This window comes from Nelumbo nucifera, chromosome 7 (assembly GCF_055504915.1).
Source record: "Nelumbo nucifera cultivar China Antique chromosome 7, China Antique-T2T, whole genome shotgun sequence".
NCBI classification, from domain to species: Eukaryota; Viridiplantae; Streptophyta; class Magnoliopsida; order Proteales; family Nelumbonaceae; genus Nelumbo; species Nelumbo nucifera.
In genome coordinates, this window is record NC_142655.1 from 12,614,045 (window position 1) to 12,641,966 (window position 27,922).

Below are 27,922 nucleotides of genomic sequence, written 5' to 3' on the forward strand. Positions count from 1 at the left end.
AAAACTCAAATTCGTTTGGGGACTCTCGTTTAGGACATCGTGGTCTCTGAAATCCTGTATATAAATCGCAGTTACATTTCTTCCCGCCTCGTCTCCTCCCAAAACGGCTAAAATGCTTTGCTCTAAAGGATTTCCTCCACTCTAGGCTTAGGTTCTCGCTCTCGCTTCCATTGTAGGTTAAGTTGGATTTTCGATTTCTTCCCCAAGGAAGATGATGTACGCTGATCAACCACTCCAGCAACCGCCACAGGGCGGTGATTTTCCCAGAGGACCACCGATGCGGCAGCCCTCAGCTTCTTCGAGTACAATCCCGTCGGATTATCATCACGCCTCCACTCCTGCTCCGCCTCCTCCTTACGACAGTAAGCAAATTTCTCTCCGGTTTATTGTTCTTTACAGATGATGTTGAGATTGCTGATTTTAAAGTTCTAGGGTTTCAAACAATGTAGGGCTCCTTTTGTTTTCGTTTTTGTCTTTCTAATGGTTTATTGTAGTTGTAGCAGTGGCATTGTACTGTAATTATATGAGAGGAGTATGTCGTAACATACTGGTAGTTTTTTTGCCCGTTTTTACAAGCTATTTTGAACAGTGATAAACTGGTAATAAAGCTTGGTAGGTTCTCTGACTCGTCGAAGTAGAGACCTGGGATCAAATCCCGCTGCTACCAGGGTGGGGTGGGGGGGTTAAGGGAAAGGGGATGGGCTACCCCCTGTTGTCCATGAGGCGAAAAAAAAACTGATAATAAAGCCAAAAAGGGTAGTCCTCTTCTAGGTGGATCTCCTCTTACGTCTCAAATCGGGTAGCCAAATCTTCATTAACCATGCACGTAAATACATCAGTAGCTTCCACCTACATCATTCCACTCACTCCGTTTTCTAGGAAATTGACCCACTAATCCTACGACTTCTCAGCCATGATTCAAACGGACTCCTAAGACTGAATACCATAGTATCTTTTGGTTAAGGCTATTACTAACGTTAAACACCTTTACTGACCCCTATACTCATGACCTTATGCACGTTGAGAAAACCATATCAATCCTCTTCCATTAGGTCTGTCTTGTTCTCAAGGTTGAAGCTGGGATAGCCATCTGTAACTTTCAAGTGGCATCTCGTAAAGATGCCCCACACCACTGTACTAAATTCAGTCTCAGCGAAACTTGCAACCAGATCATTGTAAGGAATTGCTGCAACCCCTCATTGTGAATTGCTCTAAACTTGGGAGGTGTGATGGTATTGGCTTGAAGGAGGTTAGGAATAATGTATGATGCTAGTTCGTTCATCAAAAAAAAAAAAAAAAGAAAAAAGAAAAATGTATGATGCCAGAATCTACAATGAGAACTGGAATTATGATTAGGTTCAATATGCACAGCCACAATGCTTTTATACTTTAGATGCACACTGTTTGTTGAATGGCACTATGGCACTGGTGCAATTGCAAATACATGCATTAGTTAGGAGATACATGAAATCCACATGAAGAATGAGACAGGACATGGGCATTCCATATCCATTTCCAAGGAACAAATCCGAAGAAGTCACTTAGAGGGGGTCATTCCGAATTTACTGTGAATTTCATTAAGATCAACCTTCCAAAATTGTTCAGTTTTCTCTACACAATAAATGACTGACTAGGAAAGGATTAGCTGTGTTTTGATAGCTGTTTTACTGGCTGTGGGACCAATAATTTTGCTCCACACCAGCTATAAATGCGAGTGAGAGATCGAGTGATTGCGGGCCATATGCACTTTATGGATGATGTGGAGCAAAATGGTTGGTCCCGCAGCCAGTAAAACAGCTATCAAATTCAGCTAATCCTTTCTCAGATGTTCCAATAGCTGAACCAAACTGCCCACTTCCAAAATCCCATTTTTAGTGAATGGAAATAGTGGCCAATAATAAAGACATCAAATTCTGCGAGATGTGTTACTGAAACAAAACTTTCTCTAGAGTGACCAAAATCCCTTGGATTAACTACATATGTTAAAAATGTTGTTCTCTACAGTCATTCATAAAAAAATGTTGTTCTCTGTAAAAAGGAGTTTCTTATGCTTGGTTGTGGCCTTAAAATTTGCATGTAGACAAGTATCTATTTATTCCTTGTTGTCAATTAAACAGAGCATCTGTGAAAAGAGAAAATCTGGAACCAGAAATAAAGAGATTTTTAATCTCACATGAAGAAGAAGGGGAAGGTTATTTTATCTTTTACTGGAATCTCACATGTGTGCTCTTAAGAATTGTTTTTGGCTTTGAACTGGGAAAATGTTCTCTCTCTATTTCATCTTGCCTCTTTGAGTTAGGGCTTTATATAAGGTTCTTTTTTATTAATTTTCTGATGTAAGCATTGCAAACTTTTATGAGTATTGAGATATTAGTAATTTTGGTTTTATTCAAGTGAATTTTTGTCTATTGTCAATTTGTCATATGACATATTTGTTTTTTTACCTTTTTCAGAAAGGTCATTGGTATTAGTGAACAAGGGTTGCTCATGATTGCTGCTATATCTTATTTCAATTCTTCATGTCTTTTCAGCTCATGGGGAGAGTTTTGCAGCCAGAAGGATTCGAAAACTTGTCCAGCGGAGAGCAGTTGATTATACTAGCACTGTTGTGCGATATGTGCAGGTGGATGTTTATACTAAGATACTAATAGTTTTTTAACATATGTGTTGTATTTAGAATTTAACCATGGTGGACAATTTATTTGTGGAATCCTAATTATTCAACCAACAGGTTTGAGTAACAACTACAATAGTTGGGATGCCATTCTCATCCAATGCTACTTTTTTAATTGTAACGCCAAAACCCTCCTTCCTAGTCTCAAGGTTGGGAACCTTTGTTCTAGCTACAGGTCTATCAGTGTCATGGTTAGCTTATGAGGTTTGTTGCTATTTGGTTATTCTAACACTTTTATACAGTGTATGTGGATGGGCATTTGTAATGTTGTGCTAAATTACTAATATTTTTGCAGTTCACACACATAATTGTAGGTATATGTATAATTCCTGCCAAATGAACTTAACATTTGGTTGATTTGTATTGAGGGTATTGGAATATCTTCCTTTAGTACATGCCTAGGTCTTTTTGAAGACCCTAGGTGGTGTATCAGCAACCCAAATAAAAGACAACCACGGAACAGCACATGCCTCCCTTGCCTTTGTTATGCTCAGCATTTCATATCACCTTTTCTGTTTCTTTTGATCAGCAAGTTGTCAATTTTTTTATTAATCTTTAAAATCAAGAATGATGTATATAGTGGCTGTATCACAGTGATGATCTTGGGGTTAAGCATTTGCTGATGGTATATAGAGCTTCCCAAGAGGCTGTCTTTTATCTTCCTAGTGTCAACTTCCCCCTTGTAAAGTCACCCCCAGTAAAATTGATTCCTATTTCTTCTCTTTGTGTCATGGCAGCCATACTGTCAGCTGATCTCTGTGTTTTGTTGTTTCTTGTTCAATCTCTTCCTCTTTAAACACATGATTCCAGTACATCCCAATCCAGAAGCTGAGGAACCTCTATGGAGATGCTTTCAAATTTATGACCATTGGCAATTTCAGTCCTTTTCGGCCTCCTCAATGTTGTAGGATCAAATCCCATTCAAGTTTTTAAGTATCATTTTAATCAACCATGCATTTCTTTTGTTTTCTTTTTTTTGAAAAGGTATTGTATATAAAAAAGAGCCCTTTGTACAACAAGTGGCTGTACAAATTGGAACGTACAAAGTTTATAAGTATTTCACCATATCATCATTCCTTGACTGTGCGCAAAAAGATTCTCATAACAAAAAATAATCAAAATCATCATGTATTTCTCAATGTTGTAGTTTCACCTGTTTTTGTTTTGAATGTGTTCAGTACAGTAAAATTGCAGACTTGTAACTTAAAATACTTACTGAGGACTGACTTTAAAGAGAAATGACAAGTGATTATTCATAGTCATTGTGCAGATACATAGGTTTTGCTTCCCCTTTGATTTTTGTTGTTTTTTTAATCTTCTTTGGGAATGCCTTCTCATTTTGTATATATTTCCTTCACTCTTTTGGACTTTGTTACTGTTCATATACTAATAAACCAGCTAATTATCTTAAAGTCTATTAATTTCCATTCGGTGGTTGAATAATTTGTATATGATGCAGACTCGTATGTGGCAGCAGGACTCAAGGGACAGGACTGTGTTACAACCTACACCAGCTGCGGCGATTGATGTTAGTTAATATTTTCATAAAGTGTATATTTTGGGTTGTAAATTGTATTAGTGTTTGGTATGTTGAGTAAAACCATGATATGATATCTCATAACATGGTTTTTGACTCTCTATTATGTTCAATCTTTTGTCTATCATTTTTTGGCTCCCTTTATGATAGATTCTTTATGAACAATGAGGTCCATTTTTTTCATACAACTATATAATTGAAGGTTACTGGCTTGACTTTCCAAAGTTGTTCGTTAATTTTGTTCATTGATCATAGTTGTGTTATCATACCAATTGCTTCACTAGTTAGTCAGTCGGTATTCATGATTCGGTTGCTTGGGACTACCAAGCATCAACTAGGTCAATTAGTTATCTAATGACTAGTTAATGTAGTCAAACATAAAGTTATTTTAAACTTAATTCCTTTGTTTTGTTTATCTTTAATTGTTTAAAATATTATAGTATATGCTTTTATTTGATGGATTCAAGCTAGTGCATTAAGCATTTGGTGATTGTTCATGATTGGTTCGTGGTATATAACTAGAAATAAGACATAATAAAAGATGATGATAAATTTTCTTCCAAACAGAGTTATGTTGGTATGGAGTTGCCATAGACAAAAGGGCAACTGAATAATCAAGGTTGCACTCTTTCTTTGAAAAAATCCTAGCCTATCCAGCCTTCATTTTCTATGTTTTCTAAAAAGATTGCAAACTAAATGTCCTACATCATTATTTTATTGCATATTTGTTGTCTATATATGAGATCAGATCAATATCATCTATTTAAGACACATTCTTTTGTTATCTACTGGCCACTGCCCAGGCACCAACTAGCCATAACATTGACTAGGGAGGCCAAAAGGATTGCCTCACCACATTAATAACATTAGATCACAGAGCCTGCTGATCAAAAAGAAAAAAAAAAAGATTACAGAGCCTGGTAATAACTAGGTGGATATGTTCATTCTGTGTAACTTTTAGCATGTTGGTTTGTGCAGATGCTGCCTACAGTTGCCTATGCAGACAATCCATCCACAAGCTTTGCTGCAAAATTTGTCCATGCATCTACTAACAAAAACAAGTGTCCAATCAACAAAGTCTTGGTAAGTTTTCTACTATTTCCATGTCTCTTAAATAATGATGCATTCTGTTCAAGGGTAGCACTACCTTGCTTGTCTGATTGCGTTTAGGTGGTTAAACATTGACATGAACACATTTCTATTTTCTGCCTGTATATTTTAGTTGACTACATCGTAAAATGTAGCCCTTCAAATATCCATTTCTGTTCAATTTAAGCCCTTTCTTTTTCTTGATTATTAATAAGGTTGCTTCACATACATTGTGAAGTTGAAATAGGGTGGCTGACTGATAAGGAGGTAGTGTGGAAATATAGATATGACCTAAGAGAGCTACAAAGACTAATAGAAAGAGCTATGGCAAAGTTGAAATGGGTATCACTTACTGCTATTGTTTTGGAAGATGGGTTGACAAAACAAGGGACATCGAGGGATCAACTGTATTGGGGCCAAGTAGCTTAAGGGGGGATGCAATTGTATATGTAAGGAGGTTAGGCAAGGCTAACTTCACATCTACTGATTGTTTGATAAAATGCATTATTGTTTTTCATCAAAAAGTGTAAAAAGAGATCTCCAGTTATGTAGGAGGGACCAAGGCAGGCAGTTTGTAGGTACTTTGCCCATGTTGGAACATCTTCATAGGGTATGGTTTTAATTGTTTCCAAACAGAAAGCTTTTAGTTTTAGTGGGATAGCATCCAAAACCAGATTGCTTTGGCCAGGAAGCTTGGAGGATTAGATCATACCACCACAAGTTTTGATTTCCTATGATAATCTCAATAGAAGCATAGACCAAAGCCATTTTCCTAGTTTTTCCATATCTAATTCCCCTCCTAATTCTTGATGCCATATTTTTCCTGTTTTTAAACACTGTCTCAATTGACGGGATGGCCTTTCCTTGTATCTATGAGCTCCCATAAAAAATCTTCAATGATTTGCTGCTCTCTTTTTATCATCATTATTCATTATTTGAGCTTTAACCTGAGATGAAAATAGACTGGTTAATTGAAATGGTTAGATGGTAGCAACATGACGGTGATGGTGAACGGTTACATGGCAGCAACTGCTGCTGGAGCCTCCTTGCACTTTGAAGCTAGAAAAAATGGCACAGAGATTGCTCTTTTGCACTTTGCAGATGATACTCTCTTCTTCTGTATGCATCCTCGGAGCAGGTGCATAGTTTAAAATTCTTACCTTATTGGTTTGAGGTGGTCTTGGGATTGAAGGTCAACCTAGCCAAGAGCCTAAGAGTGAAATGAAGGTTAGCTGATGTATTGGGCTGTAAGCAAGGTTCAAAGATTTGATACGTATTGGGCCGTATCGGCCGATATGTATTGTATCGGGGGAGGGGGCTTCCTGATATGCCCCTACAGTGGGTGTTTTGGGTCAAACCATGGTTCAGGGGGTAGATGGGCCTTAAACTGATCCCTCTGAACCAGATTGGAAAAAAATTAAAAAAATAGAGAAGCGAGCCTCGATATCGAGCTGTATTGATATTTTGAACCTTGGATGTAAGGTGGGTAACCTTCCCACCAAATACTTGGATCTGCCTCTTGGGGCCAAGTTCACTTCAAAATCCATTCGGAACCTTATACTAGAAAGGATAGATTTGAAACTGGCTTCTTGAAAGGCCTGTTACCTCTCCAAAGGAAGGAGGCAAGGTGATTTTAATTAATAGTGTCTTGGCCAGTCTCGCAGCCTACTATATGTCCATTTTTTCAATCCCAACTGAAGTGACAGGTAAAATGGAGCAGAAAATGAGAATCTTCCTTTCGACTGGTTGGAAAGATTCAACCAAATGTCATCTGCTAAATTGAAATCAGGTTTGCAGACGAATATCCCATGAAAGTTTGGGAATCGGGAAGGTTAAGCAGTTTAAGGTGGCTCTGCTGGATTGGTTTTGGAGATTCTCTACAGAACCCACTAATCTGTGGAGAAAAATAATAGAAGAAAAGTACGGTCTGAGAAGCAAATGCTGGAGGTTGGGATGAAGATAAGTCTCAAATGTCTTATTGATGCAGTGTATGGAAGGGTATTTCTAAAGTTTTCAACAATTTCATTGAAAGAAAAAAGCTCAAGGCAGGAGAAGGGAGGAGGCTGCGCTTCTCTGGATCCTTGGTGTGGTGGGGAAAGAGCTTTAAAAGATATGTTTCCGGATCTATTTAATGTGGCTGAAAACAGAATGACTAGGATTGTTGATTCATATGCTGCTGAAGTCAATGTCACTGATGGCCTTTGTGCTGTGTTTTAAAAGCAGGGGCATTTGTGCCCGAGGCATGAGGCGTGCGCCTTTTTGAAGCAAGGTGCAAAAATGCAAAAAAAAAAAAAAGATTAAAAATTCAAAAAAATGCAAAAATTAAAAAATATTAAACAGAATATTAATTGAAAATATAAACCAAAATTTTAAAATAAATGTTTTAAAAAAACCTATTATGTCAAATTTAAATACATAAACATACCATGTAAAACATATTTAAAATGGAAATTTAAAAATAAAATCAAGCATAACATATAAAAGCGTACCTGCGCTGAAGCGCAAGGTGCACTGGGCGTGTGCCTTTTGAAAGTGCTGTGCCTGGGACCTAGGCGAGGTGTATACCCTAAAATGCGCCTCTAGACACACCTTTTAAATCACTGTGTTTGTGTGTCTCTTACAGAGGGGATGAGACATTGAATCACCTGTTTTTACACTGCACACATTGTGCTTCAGTTTGGAATCATTTCTTCAAATCTGTAACCCTACACTTGTGCTGCCTCAGATCAGCGAAGGGGATGTTAGAGGGATTATGGGCATGTCTGGGAAGGGGAAGGTGGTGTGTTCAGCAATTGTTCCAGCAATGATTTTGTGGGCCCTATGGCATGGGAAGAATAGCAGAATATTTAATCAGAAGTCAAGTTTTGAAACAGAGGTTAACAATGTTGTAGTAGAGGATCTAAAGAATTGGTTGTGTGTACACAGTGCATTTAAGGATGATAGGTTTTCATCTTCTATTTTGAGGTTGGACTTTTTGGGGTCCCTAATTGGCTTATACATGTATAGAATCTCACTGTACAGATGACCATACACTTTCTGATATTAATATAATACATTAAATTGCTCAATATTATACCCTTTTAGCTTTTTATTGTTAATTCGCTTGGGTTGTCTTTGGTAGCACTGCTGTGATATCTGAACTCTAAAATTTTTGCTTTTCAGAGGTAGTCATCTGTTGCCAGGGTTTTATCCTTCCTATGGCTGACCAGCCTATTGTTTTCTATTGAAGTGGTATCCTACAGGGAGGAGGCTCATCACGGGCTCACAAAGTGGTGAATTTACTCTTTGGAATGGGCAATCATTTAATTTTGAAATGATTCTTCAGGTATGGGTCATTTATTTAGAATTTCTTGTTGAGCTTGTTATTAAGGAAAAAAGCTTGATTGTGCTTTAACACTTGTTTGTGTGCAGGCTCATGATCAGGCAATTAGGTCCATGGTGTGGAGTCATAATGAGAACTGGATGGTCACTGGTGATGATGGGGGTTCTATAAAGTAGGGCATTCATTATCATTTGATAGTGCTGCTTTGAGATTTTGTATTTGGTCTGGATCTTTAATTTATGTACTTATTTTGTATGAAATGTGTTATGGACATGGCACCATTTTTCAGATATTGGCAAAATAACATGAATAATGTGAAGGCAAATAAATCCGCTCACAAGGAATCTGTTCGTGACTTGAGGTATGTGCTTTGTGATCTTTCATTTTCTCCACTGACAAGTTAAATATGTTCATAGAAAATAAAGAGAAGTCAAACTAGGAGGTTTCAGAGATTAATGCTCCCAAAGAATGACAAAGAGCAAGATATGGAAGAAAAAGGTAAAAAGAAGTGAAGAATGACAGGTAGGGTAGGTGTTAGATTTCCACTAAATGCCCTTTCAACTGGATATAAGGGAATAAAAAGAAAATAGAGAATAAAAAGGAGAGGAAGGGGCAGAACCCTTGTTTTTGTCTAAGAAAATGAAGAAAAGAAAGGGTTATTCTTCTTTGTTGATCAGATAAAATTTTCAAGTTCTTCTGTTCGTGTGTTGATCAATGTTTAGAGAACTGGACTGGACATCGACCTGGAAAAAGGAGAGGTTCATGGATCAAAGGTTCAACTGGGGTAGAACCGGAGGTCAAACCATGATTACATAATATACATACATACAACATATTATAAGTATATTCTGCTATAACATTTTTTATTTTATTTTATATTATAGTGTAATGTAATATTATATAATATATATATATATAATATACACAATTTTATGATATATAATTATATTCTTCTATATATATATTATTGAGAAACCTGGAAGCAATTTTAGACCATATCCTCCCAAGGGTGATTCATTGGGTTAAGACCTTGGATCTGTTTTCTCCATTTTCCTTTGAGAGCATAAAAATGAATTGGAGGGAAGTGGCCTTTCCATTTACAAGAAAGACTAGAAGAGTCAGCTTTTGGAACCACCATCAGAAAGCTTTGTAAAACTTAATTTTTATGGAAGCTGTTTCGACAGGCCATGAGGCATAGGAGGGGTATTCAGGGATAAAGATGGAACTATCTTAGCAATATTTTCAGGTCCTATTGCCCAAGGAGATTCAACTAAGGCTGAATTGTCTACTGTATTGTATGCATCTAACAATGCACATATGTTCCCATGTTTATTGAAATTTCTCTTCATGATAAATTTCATATGGCAGAATATTGACAAAGTAGTATCAAACATTACTAAGTAACAGAGGCAAGGAGTTTGTGGCTATGGATGGGTTTGTGGCTGCAGGACAATGGAGGAGAATGCTGAAGGTTGAAGCCAAGGAGTTTCTGCTTGAAGAGCTGAAAAACAAAGGAGTGGCGAGCTTGAAGATTAGGGAAGGGAAGAAGGCCACAGTGCTGTTGTAAGGTATGGAAGTGATTAAATGGTTCAGGGAGTATGTTAATGAAGCATGTCTCAAAGGTAAACAAAGAAACTGGAAGGAATTGAGTACTCAAAAAGGGAAGAGGTATGTTGTAGAATGCAGAAGAAACAATAAAGGGGGTTATTTAGCTTTTTCTGAATATTTTGGGAAAGGAAGGAGGCAACTAGTCTGCTTTCCTGAGGGAAGACAAGGAGTTGGATGGAAGAAAATCAATGGAATACTGGAAGAGTTTATCCAACACTTGGAAACCTTGCGTATGGATATATTGAAGGAGAATGGAAAAACCAACAATCTTTCAACTGAAGATGAAGACCAGGTCCAAGAGCTACTAGCCCTGGCGAAAAGTAACGGACAGGACAGGCTGGTTGGCTATTCTAGGAAAGAAGAGTGGGAAGATAGATATGTGGTTCAAGTTAAGAATCCGGTTAGCAACTGGAGGAGAATTACAGACCTGCTCGTATTACAGCTGAAGTTAAAAGGGATGTTTATTCTAACACCTTTTGAGAATAGTAAAGTGGTGCTTGATCTGACTGAAGATAAATTAGAGCTCTCAGCTATCAGTCTTCAATCTGAATATGTTGTGATTACAATCTTTAAGTGGAACCCTTCATCTAACTCTAAGGAGTTCTTCACTGAGGATGGGGTGGTGGTACGAGTTCTAGGTTTGCCCTTTCATTTGTGGAAACAGGAAGTGGCTGCGTCTATTGCACTTTTATTTGGTGGTAACCTTGCCAGAGCCTTTTGGGGGGACCTTTGATCAGCAACTCTTCTAATAAATGGAGTGAAACCAGAAGACATACCCAGGACAGTGGAGATAAACGTGGAAGGTTGCTTCTACTCGGTTTGGCTGGCCTCCTCCATAGAAGCTACACTGTGGAGGGAGTCTCACAAGGAAGGGGACGAGAAGGTAGAAGAAGAGGCTCTATGTGGAACAAGGAGATTGGCAATCTCAAAGGTTGATAGATCTTTCACCAATTTGGGTAAGCAAAAATTGGAGACTATAAAAGAGCAGGGGCAGATGGGTGGTCAACTATGTGGAGTGCAAGCTATCAGAAGGGATGGTAGTAAATCTTATGCTCAGATGGTTAAAGGCGGCAAGAATCATGTTTTAAATTCAAGTTACGAAGGAAGGTTAAAGGATTCAGACCAGCTCGAACCAAAAATTGGTGAACCTGAGCCGGGTGTCCTGGGCACTGAGTGTGACATTGTAAAGTCTCACGTGCCAATGCAAGTTAGCCTGAGTGGGCCTCTAAAAGTTGTTGGGCCTGCTAAGAAACCAAGGGTGGGCTGTGTTCTCAACTTAAGTCGGCCCAAACCAAGTTTCAAGTAAAGGGGGCACGCACGTAAATCACTTAAGTTACACGTGACTGGAAAGGGGGAGGCTCCAATAGATGGTAAGAATCATCTATTTTCTTCTTCGAGCTCCTCCTCTCATGTCCACGCGCGAGATGCAGGTTTGGCCACTTCGTCACTGCAATGGGTTCCGACCAAGAAGGTAAATTATCTCTCCCTGGATAGGCAGAATCCCAGAAGCATAAAACGACGGGATCTTGACCTTGTTAAAGACATTGATTACTTAGATGAAGAAGGTAGCGGTGATGAAGGCACAACTGATACAGAGAGTTTGGGAAGTTTTGACCTATAAGAAAACTTGCACATGCTACAGGAAGGAAGTTTCAACACAGAGATTCTTTATTTAGAAGGAAGCTGTCAAGGGGAAGACGTGGAGGTGAGGAGGATTGAAAGTACAACTTCGGAAGCTAGGCTTATCACCCCCCCTTCCATGAGGGAGCAACTCCAACCTCTCAGACCATAAACAGAATTAGTACAAAGGCACGAGACTCTTTGATGATCTGTGAAGATAGGCCAGGAAGGAAGGAAAAGGAGCAGGCTTCTCCGGTGGTAAGAATAGTCAAAGGTGAAACTTTAACCTTGACCACTTCACTGCAATTGCCAACTAAAGGGATGGACGGGGCACTACCACCAGTAATGTCTCAGCTGCAATCCTCGTTTGTTCCTCATTCTCCTACTCTGCAATCAGGCATGGGCGTCCATTCGGTTTTTACTACTGATCCGTGTGTTCAACCTATTGCAGATACTCTAATATCCCACCTTGAAGGAGCAGATTTGGTGTCTAAAGGAAGTGGTGAAGGTGCTGGTGGTAATCATGAACTTAAGGAGAAGGAAGAGTTAGCTCTTTGTGAGGGTGTGGGGGAAGAGGTGGAGAGAATTTGGAAGCTGATTTGTACAGAAGTTGATGCAATCAGAATGAAGGAAGGTTACTTGGAAGTGAATCATCAGAAAAAGGGTCTGCCTAGTGAGGAAGGAGAGAGTGGTGAAATAGAAGATGTTGAGGGGACAGAACCGAATCCTAAAACAGGAAGTTGTTATCGAGAGGTTGACCTAGGGGTGGGAAAAGACATAGTTAAAACATACCATAGGAAACCTAAGGAGAAAAAAAGAGGAGAAAAAGGAGTATAAAAAGAAGAAAAGAATTGAGGTGCAAAGGCTAATATCTGACATTGAGGCTGATCTTGAGTTTAGCGGAACAGGAGAGAGGAGGAAGAACTATAGGTGAGGAGTCGAGTTCAGGAGGGACTATATTGCAAGTATATCCATGACAATTATCAGTTGGAACGTGAGAGGATTGGGAAGTGCTAGGAAAAGGAGTGTAATAAAGGATTTTATTCACAGGAGAGAAGCCTGATATTGTGATGGTGCAAGAGACGAAGCTCTCTGAGCTGGATGGAAGGTGGATAAGAAGCTTTTGGAGGACTAGGGGTGTTAGTTGGTCCTCGGTTCCATCTTGGGGAGCCTGTGGAGGAATTGTCACCGTTTGGAAGAATGAGGTGGTGGAAAAGGTGGAGGAGCTAGTAGGTAGATACTCTGTCTCCATTAAATTCAAGAATATGGAGGATGGATTTTGTTGGGTGCTTACCAATGTTTATGGTCCTAATACCTATAGAGAAAGGAATGACTTGTGGGAGGAATTGTATGCAATTTGAGGTTTATGGGATGGGCCTTGGTGTTTGGGAGGGGATTTTAATGTGACAAGGTACTTAGAGCAATCTAGTAATCATGTACAGTCAATCACAGCAAGCATGAGGAAATTTAACGGATTTATAGAAGCTTGTGAGTTAAAAGAAATTCCCTTAATGCAAGCTAGATTCACTTGGTCCAATTTTCAAGATAATCCTTTCTATTCAAAGCTGGATAGGTTTCTATTCAACCTAGAATGGGAAAACTACTGGGGAAATCTATTTTCTAGAGCCTTGCCTAGGGTTACATCAGACCACTGCCCCATCAAAATCGGTATGGAATCCCTAATTAGTGGACCAAAACCATTTAGGTTTGAGAATATGTGGTTAGCTCATCCAGAATTTGGAAACATAGTGAAGGATTGCTGGAACGAGGAGTTAAGGGGAATAAAGTGGAAATGAATCAAATTCCATCAGAAGCTGAAGAGACTGAGAGTCAAGTTGAAGGAGTGGAATAAAGATCACTTTGGTAGGGTATAGGAACAAAAACTTAACCTATTCACACAAAATGAAAAGTTGAATGAGAGGGAAGCCCAAGGATTGTTGAGCGGGCAGGATAGAGAATCAAGAAGGCAATTGACAAAGGATCTAGAAGAGGTTCTACTCGGAGAAGAGATTTGTTAGAGGCAGAAGTCAAGGCATAAGTGGATTAAGGAGGGGGATGGGAATACTAGATTCTTTCATGAGTTGGCAAATGGTAGGAGGAAGAACTTAGTGGATAGATTAGAGTTAGAAGGGCAGGTAATTACCAATCAGGAGGAGATAGCTAAGACCCTTGTAGACCATTTTAAAGGTGTCTTTAGAAGGACATTGAATGAGAGGGTGCCTATGGAAGGATTGGAATGACCGAGGTTAGATGGAGAAAAAGAAAAGTGGTTAGAAAGGAACATTGAAGAAGAGGAGATCAGGAGGGCAATGTTCATGATGGATAGATCTTAGGCACCAGGTCCGGATGGTTTTACTATGACTTTCTACCAAGATTGTTGGGACATTTTGAAAGAGGATTTATGTGATGCTGTTAAGGAATTTGCCGAGAATCATATAGTAAGCCCGAGAGTCAAGGCCACCTTTTTGGCCTTAGTCCCTAAGAAACAAGATGCTATCCAACCTAAGGGTTACAGGCCAATTAGTTTGGCAACTAGCACCTACAAAATCTTGGCTAAGGTGTTGTCTTTGAGGCTGAAAGTAGTTCTCCCATCCCTAATAAGCCAAGCCCAAGGGGCATTTGTTTAAGGGAGACAAATAGTAGATCAGATCCTAATTGCTAGTGAGTGTGTGGAGAATATGAGAAAATCGAAAAGAAAAGGCTTTGTTTGTAAGTTGGATCCAAAGAAGACCTATGACTTGGTGGACTGGCACTTCTTGGTACAAGTAATGAGAATTTGTGGCTTTGGGAATAAGTGGTGCAATTGGATATTTGGATGTGTGAGTTCATGCCATTACTCTGTCCTGGTTAATGGAGTGGTGAAGGACTTCTTCCCAACTTGTAGAGGTATCAGGCAAGGGGACCGTCTATCACCATTCCTCTTCACTCTAATAGTAGAGGTGCTTAGTAGAATGATCTCAAAGGCTGACAGAGAAGAAGTGATTAAAGGGTGGAGGATAGGTAGGGTTGGTACTCCGGTCACCCATCTCTAATTTGCAGATGATATTTTGATTTTCTATGAAGAGGACAATCTTAAAGATCTGGTTAGGAATTTTGAGATGGTGTCAAATCTGAGTGTCAACTTTGGGAAGAGTTGTGTAGCCGGGGTTAACTTGGAGGACAATCAGATGGAGGCTATAGCAAGAAGCTTAGGGTGTTCCATCTTGTCCTAGCTTATGACCTACTTGGGGCTTTCGTTAGGGGCAAACCCTAGGGAAAGTAGCTTTTGGTGTCCAATGGTGGAGAGGTTTCAAAAGAAGTTGACTTCTTGGGGGGAAGAATCACGTTAATAAGAGCCACATTAGCTAACCTACCAACTTATTTCCTATCTGTGTTTAGGATACCACCTAGGGAAGCTAAGAAGCTAGAGAAGGTGATGAGAGATTTCCTCTGGGAGCCGGGAGAAAGTAAGAAGGATTACTTGATAAAATGGGAGGTGGTATGCCAAAATAAAGAGGAGGGGGAACTGGGGTTAGGGAATTTAATTAAAAAAATAAAGCACTGCTAGGGAAGTGGCTGTGGAGGTGGCCAGTGGATGGAGAGAGGCTCTGGCATGAGGTGGTGGGTAGTATTCATGGTCGCTCTAATAATGGGTGGGATGCTAGAGTATCATGGTGGGCAACCTTGGCAACACCTTGGAAAGCTATTCATGGCATCCTTCCTCAATTTCTCAATTTTGTCAGGTATGATGTTTGTAATGGTAACTGTCCTTTCTTGGGATAATACTTGGGTTGGAGAGGCTCCATTGAAGGACCTCTTCCCTTTGTTCTCTGTTTCAAGGTACAAAAAAGAGTCTGTGTCAAAGTTTTGCTCCTTTACGAATAATCCATTAACACCAAATTGGGATTTTGGGTTTTGTAGAGGTCTAAGGGAAGAGGAAATTGTATCCTTAACAAAACTGTTAAGTCTACTTGATACAGTGTGTTTGGACCCTTCTGAACCCGATAAATGGATCTGGACACCCAAGCCAAATGGATCCTTCTCTTGCGCTTCTTTCTTTAAATCCATTACTCAATCTAATCCCATTCAGCCTTTCCCTTTTAAGGAAATCTGGTGTAGGCCTGTTCCCCCTAAGGTTATGGCTTTTTGCTAGGAAGTGCATTATGGGAAAATAAAACACTTTAGACATTCTACAAAAGAGAAGACCTTATCTTTGTCTCTCACCTTCTTGGTGTATCCTTTGCAAGTCACATGGTGAGGACTATAACCATCTACTAATTTCATGTTCATTTAGTGCAGAGTTATGGGAGTGGCTCTTCTCATTGTTTGGGTGCAGGTTGGTTAGGCCAACGGATGCAAGTTTGATCTTTGATCCTGTTTTCTTCCCTTGGCAGCACAGAAGAGGAAGAATTATGTCGAGGTGTGCAAGAACAGCATTGATCTGGTCCGTGTGGGAAGAAAGGAATACCAGAACTTTCCAAGAGAAGGAGAGAAACCTAGAAGAGATGGACTGCATTCTAAATAGGGTGATCTTATGGTTAAAATCACTGGACCTATTCCATCAATTCTCATTTAATGATATTTGGAGGAATTGGTTAGCAGTGGCTAATTGTTCATCTAGAAAGACTAAAGTGAGTTTGACTTGGGAACCCCTTCCTGAAAGCTTTTTAAAGCTGAACTTTGATGAAATCAGTCTTGGTAATCCAGGTCCGTCAAGGGTGGGAGGGGTACTGAGGAATGAGGCTGGGAACGTGGTTCTTATTTACTCGGGGCCCGTAGGAGTTGAAAACAACTCTACTAGGGCGGAACTTGCAGCCGCTATCCAAGGAGTATAGCTAGCTGTGCAGATAGGTGTGGAACATCTGATAATAGAAGGGGACTCCAAGGTTGTAGGTAGTGGGATTGCTACAAAACCTGGACTCTATAGTGTGGTTTCTAAGAATGAAATTAAAAAATTCTACTGCCTGACAAGGAGCTTAACAGTGAGAATGCAATGGGTGGGGAGATCAGCAAACTCTATGGCTGATGGTCTTGCAAAGCAATGGGTAAACAGGGAAAGCTTATATTGGGCTCAATTGTAGATTGAATCTGTTTCCTGTTTCCTGTTTTTTGTTATCTGTTTTCTTTTTGTCTTTCTTCCTGCTGTTAGGAGTCCATGGGAAGCTTGTAATTGCATTAATTCTCTATTAATGAAACTTATCTTATTACTTATCAAAAAACATATATTTTTTTATTTTAGTTTCAATTTTTTATTTTAAAAATTAAGATTTGAGGCAAAAAAGGCATTTTTAGTAAAAATAGTGGGTCAAGGTGCCTTTGGCTCCATGGTAACATGTAGTTCTCGAAAAGTTACCCAAAATAAAAAAAGATCACCCTTATCAGACATCCGAGCACAAAGTTATGGCCTTTAGAAGTTTGCATTTATGTGGTAAAAAAATTTCACAAAACCAGCTGGTTTTCTAAAACTGGGACTGGGTCACTTGTTTTCCGGTTTGACCATCTGGGTCAGTGGTTTTGGGTATATGACTGGACATACTAGGGGCCTGGTTCACGGTTCAACCGGTTGGTCTGGTCTGGTTTGTTAAACATTGGTGTTGATTGGACAAAATTTTCAAGTTCTTGCTTATAGTTGAAGTTTTCCGGTCTTCAAGAGTTCAAAGCAGTGTCCACTGACTTGTATGTTGATTGAACCCTAACAAACAAGAAAATAATGAGTAGAAACTAGTAAATGAATTATGAATGTATTATAAACCCACAAAATGAATAATTCAGTGTAACAATATCTATTGTAATATTTGAACTAACAAAATAACTAATATAACAATTATAGAATATCCTAAGTTTCCTTGAACAAAAATAACTAGATTTTTAGGCAAGGTGATCCTCTATAGGCGCTTAGTTGCTTAGGCATTGACTTTGACAACTATGATTTGTTCAGGTGTTCTTAGTAAATGATGCTTGAAGACATATTTCTATTCATAATTCATTAATCATGGTCACAAAACACGCACACACACACATACATACACAAAAACTGCCACACCCTGCCAAAACAACAAATGCCATTTGGAGAACCCTGGAATTGTAATATCAACCTGTCAATAGATCTGGTTCACAAAAGCTCCCCAACTGCTAAAAGTACCCAACACCCAAAAAGAGATGGTGACTCAGGTTCATTGTTATTGGTGATGGAAAAGCATTATTGTCTGAATTGGAATCTTTCCAACAACCCTGAAAGTATAGTCCAAAACCCACCACCCACAAAAAAATCTCCACACTACTTGGTCCAACCAAGTCTGCTACTTAACAGGCTTTGTTCCCTTGCCAGCCCTTCCCTTGGTACGGCACTTATCTTTGTAATTTTCTCTGTGTGTATATATATAGGTATAGTGGTTAAGTTGTTTGAAGGTTACTTTGTTTAAACAGCTTTTGTAGGACAGATTTGAAGTTCTGCTCATGCTCTGATGATACAACTGTTAAAGTTTGGGACTTCGCAAGATGTCAAGAAGAACGCTCATTATCCGGTAATGTGCTTCAGTCACTTATGACATTTTAAGTTGAGTTTATTTGCTTCTTCAGGAAACCAATTAAGGAAAGCCTATTAAATCAGTTTGATTAATTGGGTTCTCATCATCTCTCATCCTTATTGTAGCTTTTTTGGTTGAGTAAAACTTCTAATACCTTGGTTTTGATTTAAGCCTTGAAGCTTTAAACACTCTAAAAGAAACTCTATAAATGCCTTATCAATTATTGTCTTTCTCTGGTTGTATAGAACTCGTGGTCTCTTGGCCGTTTTATGACCAGTAGTGGTTTCTTGGCTGTTTCTGATATATTTTTTTGAGAAAAGATAACAGAGATTCCATAAAAGAAAAGAAGCAAAGGACCTTTTAAGCTTCCACCCTTCAATATGGTAGGGCTCACATTCAAGAAGTAAAAGACACTTTCTTTTCTTAAAGGGGAAACAAATTACTTTGGCCCACTGCAAGAACGCATGTTTCATATTCATCTAACCTCAGTCCAGGTTCACTACACATGAACCCTGCTAACAACACTTCAGCTAGGCCATTACAAGTTCTATGTGCATACCTTGCCTCATGACTGCACCTAGGCATGTGCTTCACTTACCTACATTTACCATGCTTTGTGTTTCTTTTTTGTTTGCTTGTATAATTGTTTTGTTATTGGTAGGAGTAAACCTTTTTCTATATAATGAGAAATTACCCATTTTTTCTGTATGTGCATCCCTTTCTGCTTCATAGAGAATAGAAGAGAAAGATCTTTTCTTTAGTGTTTCTATGTCATTACAGTTTGTGCTTAGGGTGTGCAGGAAATAACTTAAGAGTCTTGTCTATGCACTTTGAACTCAGGCAGGCCATGGTTGGGATGTTAAGAGTGTTGATTGGCACCCAACAAAGTCATTACTTGTGTCAGGTGTGCAATATAAATTCCTACAAACATGTTCATTCAATTTTTTGTCCTATTACTACCATGCTTACATCGATTTATTTCTTTAAAATTTTAGGTGGGAAAGACAACCTCGTAAAACTTTGGGATGCAAAAAGTGGGAGAGAGCTTTGTTCATTGTAAGTGTGGTCTTATAATGATCAAGACCATAGTTTTGTTTATCCATGCTTTTGGTTAGTCATGTCCATGTTTTGCAGCCATGGTCACAAAAATACCGTGCTTTGTGTCAAATGGAATCAGAATGGTAATTGGGTGCTAACTGCTTCAAAGGATCAAATCATCAAGGTGAGCGGACTTTGCTAATTCTTTGAAATGATCATCCAAGCATATGACAACAGTGTGATATTATAGATTTTGAAGTGTAGTTAAGATTTGAGAATTTAATGTTCTAACTTAATTAAGATAATGGACTAATGCAACCAGATGAGCAATTATGCAATTGAGGTCGATTACTTGACTGCTTAATTGATAATTTTTTTGGTTTCTTTTCTATTTTTGCATTTTTTTTTTCCAGAAACCTTCTCTGTTACTTTGTTTCTTGGAATCTTATCATATGCTACTCTATGTACCTTGAAGCATGATTAAGAGGTTGCTAGTTTCGTCAAGTTAGTGTAATTAAGTGGCTTATATGTTCTGATTTTATTTCCACCTACAAATGGCAAAGGTTAGGATTATATCCAGTCCACCCCTCCCAAGACCCCAGATAGCTGGGACCAATTTTGGGTAATGGCCTTTGGCCTTTTTTAATTATGCAACTGTTGTTTATGCCTTGAATGATCTAATCCATGAGTCTTTCTGAAACCTACCCTGTACTGTATCTTCTTTATGCAGAATAACCTTGCATGTATTGTTTTCTCTCTCTCTCTCTCTCTCTCTCTCTGCATATCTTTATATTCTTCCTCCTTCAACTAGTTTCCAGTTTCCAAAATAAAAGAGCATTTTTTTTAATGTCCTAAAATCATTTTCCTCATCAAATCTCAGCTCTATGATATACGTGCTATGAAAGAGCTTGAATCTTTTCGTGGACATCGGAAGGATGTGACTGGTTAGTGAAATCTCTTTCCCTGATCTTGTTTCTCCTATATTTTTCTTTTACAATTCCACTCCATTTTTTGATGAAGAATGTACAAACAAGTGTTCATTTTGAATATTGTACATGAGGAAATATGCATACGTTGGTATGTCATTTGATGCAAGAGCGCCCAACTACTGGTATCTGACACATGTTGGTTATTAATATTTTCAACTTTGCTCCAATGTCTTTATACTAGTTGAAACTTGAAAACTAACATCCTTAAATTTTCCAGGATTATATAGTTACTGATTTTCTGAAAATGTCGGCCGATAGACCTTTTATTTATTCTTTATTGGTTCTGTGCATTACTTAGGAAGAGAGAACATACAATACTGCACCTTTCAGGGCATATAAAATCAAGGCTAATGCCATATTGCCGAGAACTATGCCATTGAACTAATTGCAATAACTCAAAAGCATTGGATGGGACAATGATGTCATAAAAATCATATGCTATGCTTATCTGCTGATTCAATGCCTTTGAAATTGTTAGTAGGAGTATTATTTTTGCTATGAAATATTTTCTCTACAGGCTAAAACTCACCTTTGCATGTAATTCGCACTAGCCATATAAAATATGCAATGTTTCCTTGATTAGCTGAAGTCATATAAGATACGTTTTTCAATAAAAACATTTTCATTTACTGTTAAAAAATTCCTTAAGCCCTGCTTATTCTAGTTTGTGTTACTCATCATTACATTTACCAGAGAGATTCACCTGTGAAGCTCAGATAGAAAACAAAAATGAGATCCTCATAGTTCTTTTCCAGAATATTATGGCCTATATTTATCTCAACTTTTTACTGTAGGTGAATGAAGCATTAAAACATCACTTACCTTGATATGTTAGAATATATAACAGCTATTTCATCATCTGGTTCAAGGTTTTTTTTTTTTGGTAAACACGGTTTAAGGGTAATTTGGGTATCTCTATAAGCATTCTCCTCCAAATAGATCTGTCTTGCATGGAATTTCTTTTTTTCCCCTGAAATGATAGCTTTTGCTTACAGTGTAATGCATTTGTTATTCGTAATGGAACAAAGAAAGCACCCTGCAATGTTTTTCTGTGATGTTATAATGTTTATATGGAATCAAGCTCATACTCTATTTTGCTTTGCTCCATGAAATATGATTCCTCATGTAAATTATTCATGGTACATAAGCAATATGTGATAACATTTTCTGCAGCCAAAATCCCTGGCACAATTAGGTCTTTGCTTATGTTTTTGACTTCCTTGATCATGTATTCATGATTACTGTCTTATTCTGTTTTTCTAGCTTTGGCATGGCATCCATTCCATGAAGAATATTTTGTGAGTGGGAGTTTTGATGGATCCATCTTCCATTGGCTTGTCGGGTATGTTGGAATAGTAACATCCATTTCCTCTTTTCTTCTTTCCTTTTCCCTCTGTGCTTGTGTGCGTGTATGTTGGGGGGGGGGGTTCCTGGTCTCTTTCTGTGGCCTTTGAAACCTGCAGCGCGAGCTTTCTCTGGATGAGTCTTATGTATATTGACCTTGTTTCCAGTTCCATACTGGATGATTTATTGCATATAGTAATAAAAAATGGTTGCAATTTTTTCTCTCCTCCCAAAGTTTTACTGATCAAAAAAATGTTAGCTCTCCTCCCATATAGCAGAAGATTTGGATGTTAGCTTACCCTGTAGAAAGATTATGGTGGAAAAACACAAATATTTTATGCTGCAACCTCTGTAACCACGTTTAGAGAACCTTTGTACAAGGAACAAAGCTAGCATTGTCTGTGCAGTAAGATTACCTGGTCTTTTTTGTGCTTCTTATTCATTTTTTGGAAGGTAACTTGCAGGGTTGCACTTTTGTTGAGAAAATTAAGAAATGTTTACAATAAAATTACAACAGTAGAGGCTAGCAGCAGTGCTACCTCAACCTTTCCCCTTGTGGAAGTCTCATACCGTTTTTTGCTTTTTATTTCTCAATATCTTACATACCACCTAGTCCTTCCCATAATTTTCCATTTTTCCTGTTTTACAAACTAGGTTGATCCTAAATGTGTCCTCAAAAATATGCTTAATTTATCTTGCCAGTCGATACAATGCTGTTTGGATGGTTATTTATTTGCACTTGACCTCATTGTCACTAATAGTTATCTTCATGATGATGATGATGAATAGGCATGAAACTCCTCAGGTGGAAATACCCAATGCTCATGAAAACAGTGTCTGGGACCTTGCTTGGCATCCTATTGGCTATATTCTGTGCAGGTATCTTGATCTTGTGTACAATATGCAGTTGTTGTACGTTGTTTATTTCATTTACTTTGTTTTTTATATGTATATTTTTTTTCAGTAATTTTTTTATATTTGTGTTTTACATTCAAGTTTCATTACAATCATTCATGTGTTCTAGGTCTATGTGCTATCATTAGTTTTCTGCTGCTATATCCACTTCAAGTTACATGCGTCTAGAACAATTCTGGTTTTCTAGTTATATTTTTCTGTACGTTCAGTTTAATTGTAACGAGACTTGTATCACAAGGGCATATCTTATCTGAGCATATTGTTATAAGTCTTCATGTTGTCTCAATTCTGCTACATGACTATATGCAAATTGCAAGATATGTCCATTGACAACTAAAAGAATTGATTGGAAGAAAGTATTGAACATGTAAAAAGATAGGCTGATTAAGGGTGTAAGAGTGTAGATATGCCTACTGCCATGGTACTACTATTGGGGCACATTGCAATTCTCAGGCCCATAGGTGGAGAGCTCAAATACTAACTTCCCTGAGACATGTAAAACGCCAGTGAGTCTGTAAAATTGTGAATCCCACAGATAAACTCGCTGAAATCTGGGTCTGTGAGATTTGTAAAGGTGTGATTCCCATGTTTCCCATGTCCATATGACCCAGTTCTTTATTAGTTACAAGCATAAGCCCAGATAGTGACAGGTGGTGATGAGATCATATAGGAGGTGGGGAAAACCATGCAGGCCAGTATCTGGTCCTCTCCTTGCACATGTCCTCACCTCACCCGAAGTAGCCTAGGATCTACAGTCATAACCAATAACTTCCTGAGAGAATATCTGGAATGTTCTGGAATATCGATCCAAAGCCATGCATGTGCATGGCCAGCTTCTCCTATAAATAGGAGATCCGGTATCCTTGTAGGGAACTCTCTCTCTCTCTGTCTGTCTCTCTCTGTCTGTCTGTCTGTCTCTCTCTCCCATCCTCTTCTGCATCTTTGGCACCCTCAGCCATTCTTCTCTGGTCATTTTTTTGGCATGTTAGCTGAAACCCTAGCTCCACTGCCTCATTCTTCCAGCATGTGTCAAACTTTCAGAGATTTACAGGCCATTATCATCCGATCTGCTTACAAAGGAAGTGTTCTTTTCATGGTTGTTTTTATGTTTCATTTGGTTCAGGAACACAGCCAGCGTTTTGAAGGAAATTTTCATGGTTGTTTTTTTGAGTTGAAGTGGCTAGAAGCACTAGGGTTAGACTAAAAAGAACATGGGTTGAAGTAGTTAGAAATGAATTAAGCACTAATAATTTAACAATGGATGTGGCACTTAACAGATTGGAATGGTGAAACAGGATTCATTTATCTGACCCCATGCAGTTGAGACAAGGCTTATATGATAATGATTTACATTTGTAAAAACCTTGAAAGGAAATGGAATTGGAGGTGTTGAAACTTGTAATTGAAGGAGATTAAAAATTAGTAGTAAGCTGGTTGAGGTAGAATGATAGTGCATTATGGATAGATAGGAATGAGATTAAAAAAATCAGGTGGCTTTCAAGAAACATGCAGCTAACAAATACAGTGGGTTCAAAGATCTGCCAATGGTTTGGCCGATTGTCTTGCTGAACAAGGGGTAACCAGGAGACAGCTTTTCTGGGCTCAATTGTAAAAGAAAAATGTAGTGGGGAGAGATAGCAGGGAACCATACTTTGGGGGTGGAAAGGCAATGAAGCATAATTTCTATGATGTGTACTTTCTGTTCATATGAATAAATCTTAATGTTTTCTTGTTGCTGATCAAAAAGACATTTGTAAATACATAAGTGCAACCAGAACATACCTCCTAACACAAAGGAACATCATAAGGTGCTTGACCATGTTTTGACAAGAAAAACTAAGGATGAAAGTAACATCACAAGTTGGTAACTTACAAGACAATCTTAGTCAATCTATTATAGACATTATGTTCCATTCGTTTTCTTGCCATTTTCTTACAGTTGATTAGTTCCTACCCTATTGTCGCATAAATTTGATGCAAAAATTTTGCTGCTAGCAGCTAGCGTAATATAGAAAGAAATGGGTGCTAAGATGACGATTTGTTGCCTTAAAATGACTTGCAATTTAGTTCATTGACATCATTTATTGATTATGGTGTAGTTTGGTCATCTGTTCCCTGGTAAGTTATCTTGTTATGGTTTAGTATTGATACTCTTGGTATGCAAATTTTATGTATTGAGAGTTTATATTAAGCAAAACTCTTATGTTTTTTCTTAAAATTTTCTTTTTGTAATCTGATTGGGGCCCTGCCACATCATTGATTACTGTCTTAAATAATTGAAATCATGTAAATGCTCAATAAGCACTTATTGAAAAAAGGCTTAAAAATAAGCCAAAAATAACTGCTTATTGGTGTAGTGCCTATAATAGCACGGTTTTTTCCCAAATGCACATAAATGCTTATTGGTGTAGTGCCTAAAATATCTGCTTAAAAATAAGCACTCCCAAACGGGGGCAAAATATAGCTAGCTAAACTGTGTAATGGTGATGTTGAAACTACCTGGAGATTTTTTTTTTTAATATCTCAACATATTGTCTCAGATCTCTCTATAGACTCCAATTCATCATCTTCATCATCATCCATGCCTTATCCCAACTATATGGGGTTGGCTACATGAATCCTGTTTCACCAATCCATTCTACTTAAAGCCATATCCCCTGTTAAATTATTAGTTCTTAAATCATTTCTTACTACTATCCATGTCCTTTTTGGTCTACCCTGAGATCTTCCTGCCCCTTCAATGTGTAACAAATCATTTCTTCTAACTGGCGCAGTTGGTGATCTCTCTCTATAGACTCCAATTCCGACTTGAAAATTGACCCGAAATAATTCCTAATTACATTAGGTCCAAAGTTAACTCAATGTAATTGTAAAGGCACTCTAAATGGCCATAACTTTACCAAAACACATTGGGTTTACATGTTTGATGGTCTTTTTGGTAGGTAATTGAAAGACCTATATTATGGCACCAAAATCAAGCCATACAAATGGTTGACCTTTAAACTTGACTGTGAGAAAAAGTGCAATTTTGTAAGCTACTTTGATCCATTAAGATTATTAAATCTGTTGCTTACAACACCAATAAACTAGAAAATAACTTATGGAAAACAAAAATTGACCAAAACTAGAATCACATGGAAAGTATGAAAGTGCTACTGGTATTTATAAGTTTGGTTTGTTTTTCCCTTGGCCCATGGAGAATAACTCGTGTCCTCGCTTCAACTCATTTTTGATATGATGTACAATAGACTTCATTTTCTTTTGTTTATTGTTAGCAAGTTTTTATACCAAGGTGATGCCATCACATTCTGTTGTTTTCTTTTAATTTGATTTATTGTCTTTTCTATTCATTCTTTTGCACTGTGTTAGATGCATGAAATTTATGGGTTTTGATTTGTTATACAATGACTATGAAGGTTAGTGTTCTTTCTAGAGTTTGGGTGCTTATGCATTTGAGATTTTTCTCGTTTGGTTCAAACATGTCTTCAATGATTTGACTCAATTCTGTTTCTTGTTCAGTGGTAGCAATGATTACACAACAAGGTTTTGGTGTAGAAATAGGCCAGGAGACCCCCCTCGTGATAGATTCAGCATGGGGTACATGCAAGGTTTGTTCTTATTCTGTTGCTGTAGTTATCTTTAGATGATTGTTTTGTCACTGCTATTGAAGCTATCTATTCATCTTGCAACGAGAACTGAAATGGAATCTGGCAAAGTGTGTTTTGAGTTCATGTCTTGATGTTTCATTTTCCAGGTTTTGGGGAGCAAAACATTCCTCTTGCTGGCCGTGCAATTGGTAATTTCCCAGTACCTGAAGCACCAGCTACTCCAGGGCCATTTGCCACAGGATTGCCTCGAAATGAGGGAACAATTCCTGGTGTTGGGGTTGCAATGCCATTATCCATCCCATCCCTTGACACAACTGAACAGGGAGAGCAGAAGCAGCCTCTTCCAGTTTCTCTGCCTGTTGGAGCCCCTCCACTCCCACCAGGTCCACATCCATCTCTTCTAGCCTCGAGTCAGCAATCATATCAGCAAATTCCTCAGCAGATGCCTCCACAACAACAGCATCCACAGCAAATGTCATCTCTACCACTGCCACCTCCAAATTTGCCCCAGCTGCAGCCCCCATCGCATTTACCCCTACTTCCACATCCTCATTTACCTCGCCCCCCTCCACCCCAATTACCACCACTTGGCATGCCTTCGGCCATTCCATCTTCAGTGCCGGCATCTTTGCCATTGCCGCCACCACCTGGTCCAATGGTAACTACTATTCTTAGTTGTCTCTTGAGAGAAAACAAGAGAGCAGCAGCTGACCAGAGTTTTCTATGGCTATTTTAGGGTATGCAAGGTTCAGCAAATCAGATGGTTCCTCCATTGCCACAAGGCCACATCATGGGCTTGAATCCAATGCACTCTGGTTCAATACCTGCTAATAGTATACCACCCCCAATTGGTGGTTTTGCAAGCGGGATGTCAAATATGCAGGTCCCTTCAAGTGCAAGTGGAGCCCAAATGTACCCAATGGGTGGTCAGTTCAATCGGACACAAGGTGGACAGATGCCTCTGGTTCCGGGACTGGGCACATACCAGGTAAGTGAAGGTTACTTCATTGTCTTGCATTTTTTTCATCTTCAAGTGAACGCTTTGTATTCTCATTTGTTTTTATGTTTTCATTCAGTCTGGGAGTCCAAGCTCAACTGGCATGGGATCGTTGGGACCAAATATTGGTCATTCTGGTCTACCGCCCCCACCACCACAGTCTGCACATGGTTCTGCACCTCAGTAGGCTATTCGTTTATATTTATGTAGAAATGAAAGTAATCAGATTGTGCTGAACGATGGAAAGACTCTGCCCAGGACATGCAAAATATAAACACCTGCAAATATTCTTGGTCCATTTTTCATTTGGACCATTGGATTTCAGGGTTGTAACACAATTGGAACATTGAACCGGGATTTCTGTACAATGAGTTTGTGGACGAAGTTAGTAGAACGTTCACTCGGTTCATCATTTAAAAATGACCTGACCTTTTTGTTTCCCTTTCTCCTCACTCATCTTGCTTTTCCTTTTTGTTGAAATATACAGTTTCTTTACTGATATTAGTCTTACTGCAGTTGTCGTATTAGCTAGGTGTCATAAGCATCCTAAAAAATGTTGCGTTCCTTTCTATTTTATTTTATTATTTTTCTGGCTGCGAAGAAATTTACAACCAATTTTCATTTGAATGTGTTCTTTATTGGTTGATCCCATCCCACCTCGACTTAAGGCTCAAT

General features: G+C 38.5%; 1 protein-coding gene across 1 annotated transcript; it reads left to right on the plus strand.

Annotated features, from left to right (window-relative positions):
* FY (Transducin/WD40 repeat-like superfamily protein) lies at positions 1-27,762 on the plus strand. The gene is made up of 18 exons (XM_010278271.3): positions 1-362; positions 2,532-2,623; positions 4,134-4,202; positions 5,190-5,294; positions 8,530-8,625; positions 8,712-8,794; positions 8,912-8,983; positions 18,256-18,353; positions 19,201-19,260; positions 19,352-19,412; positions 19,491-19,578; positions 20,275-20,338; positions 21,647-21,725; positions 22,517-22,606; positions 26,162-26,250; positions 26,397-26,908; positions 26,987-27,238; positions 27,327-27,762. The coding sequence occupies exons 1-18, from the start codon at positions 212-214 to the stop codon at positions 27,432-27,434; spliced, it is 2,169 nt and encodes a 722-aa protein (XP_010276573.1). The 5' UTR covers positions 1-211; the 3' UTR covers positions 27,435-27,762.
* Positions 27,763-27,922: the final 160 nt, after the last annotated feature.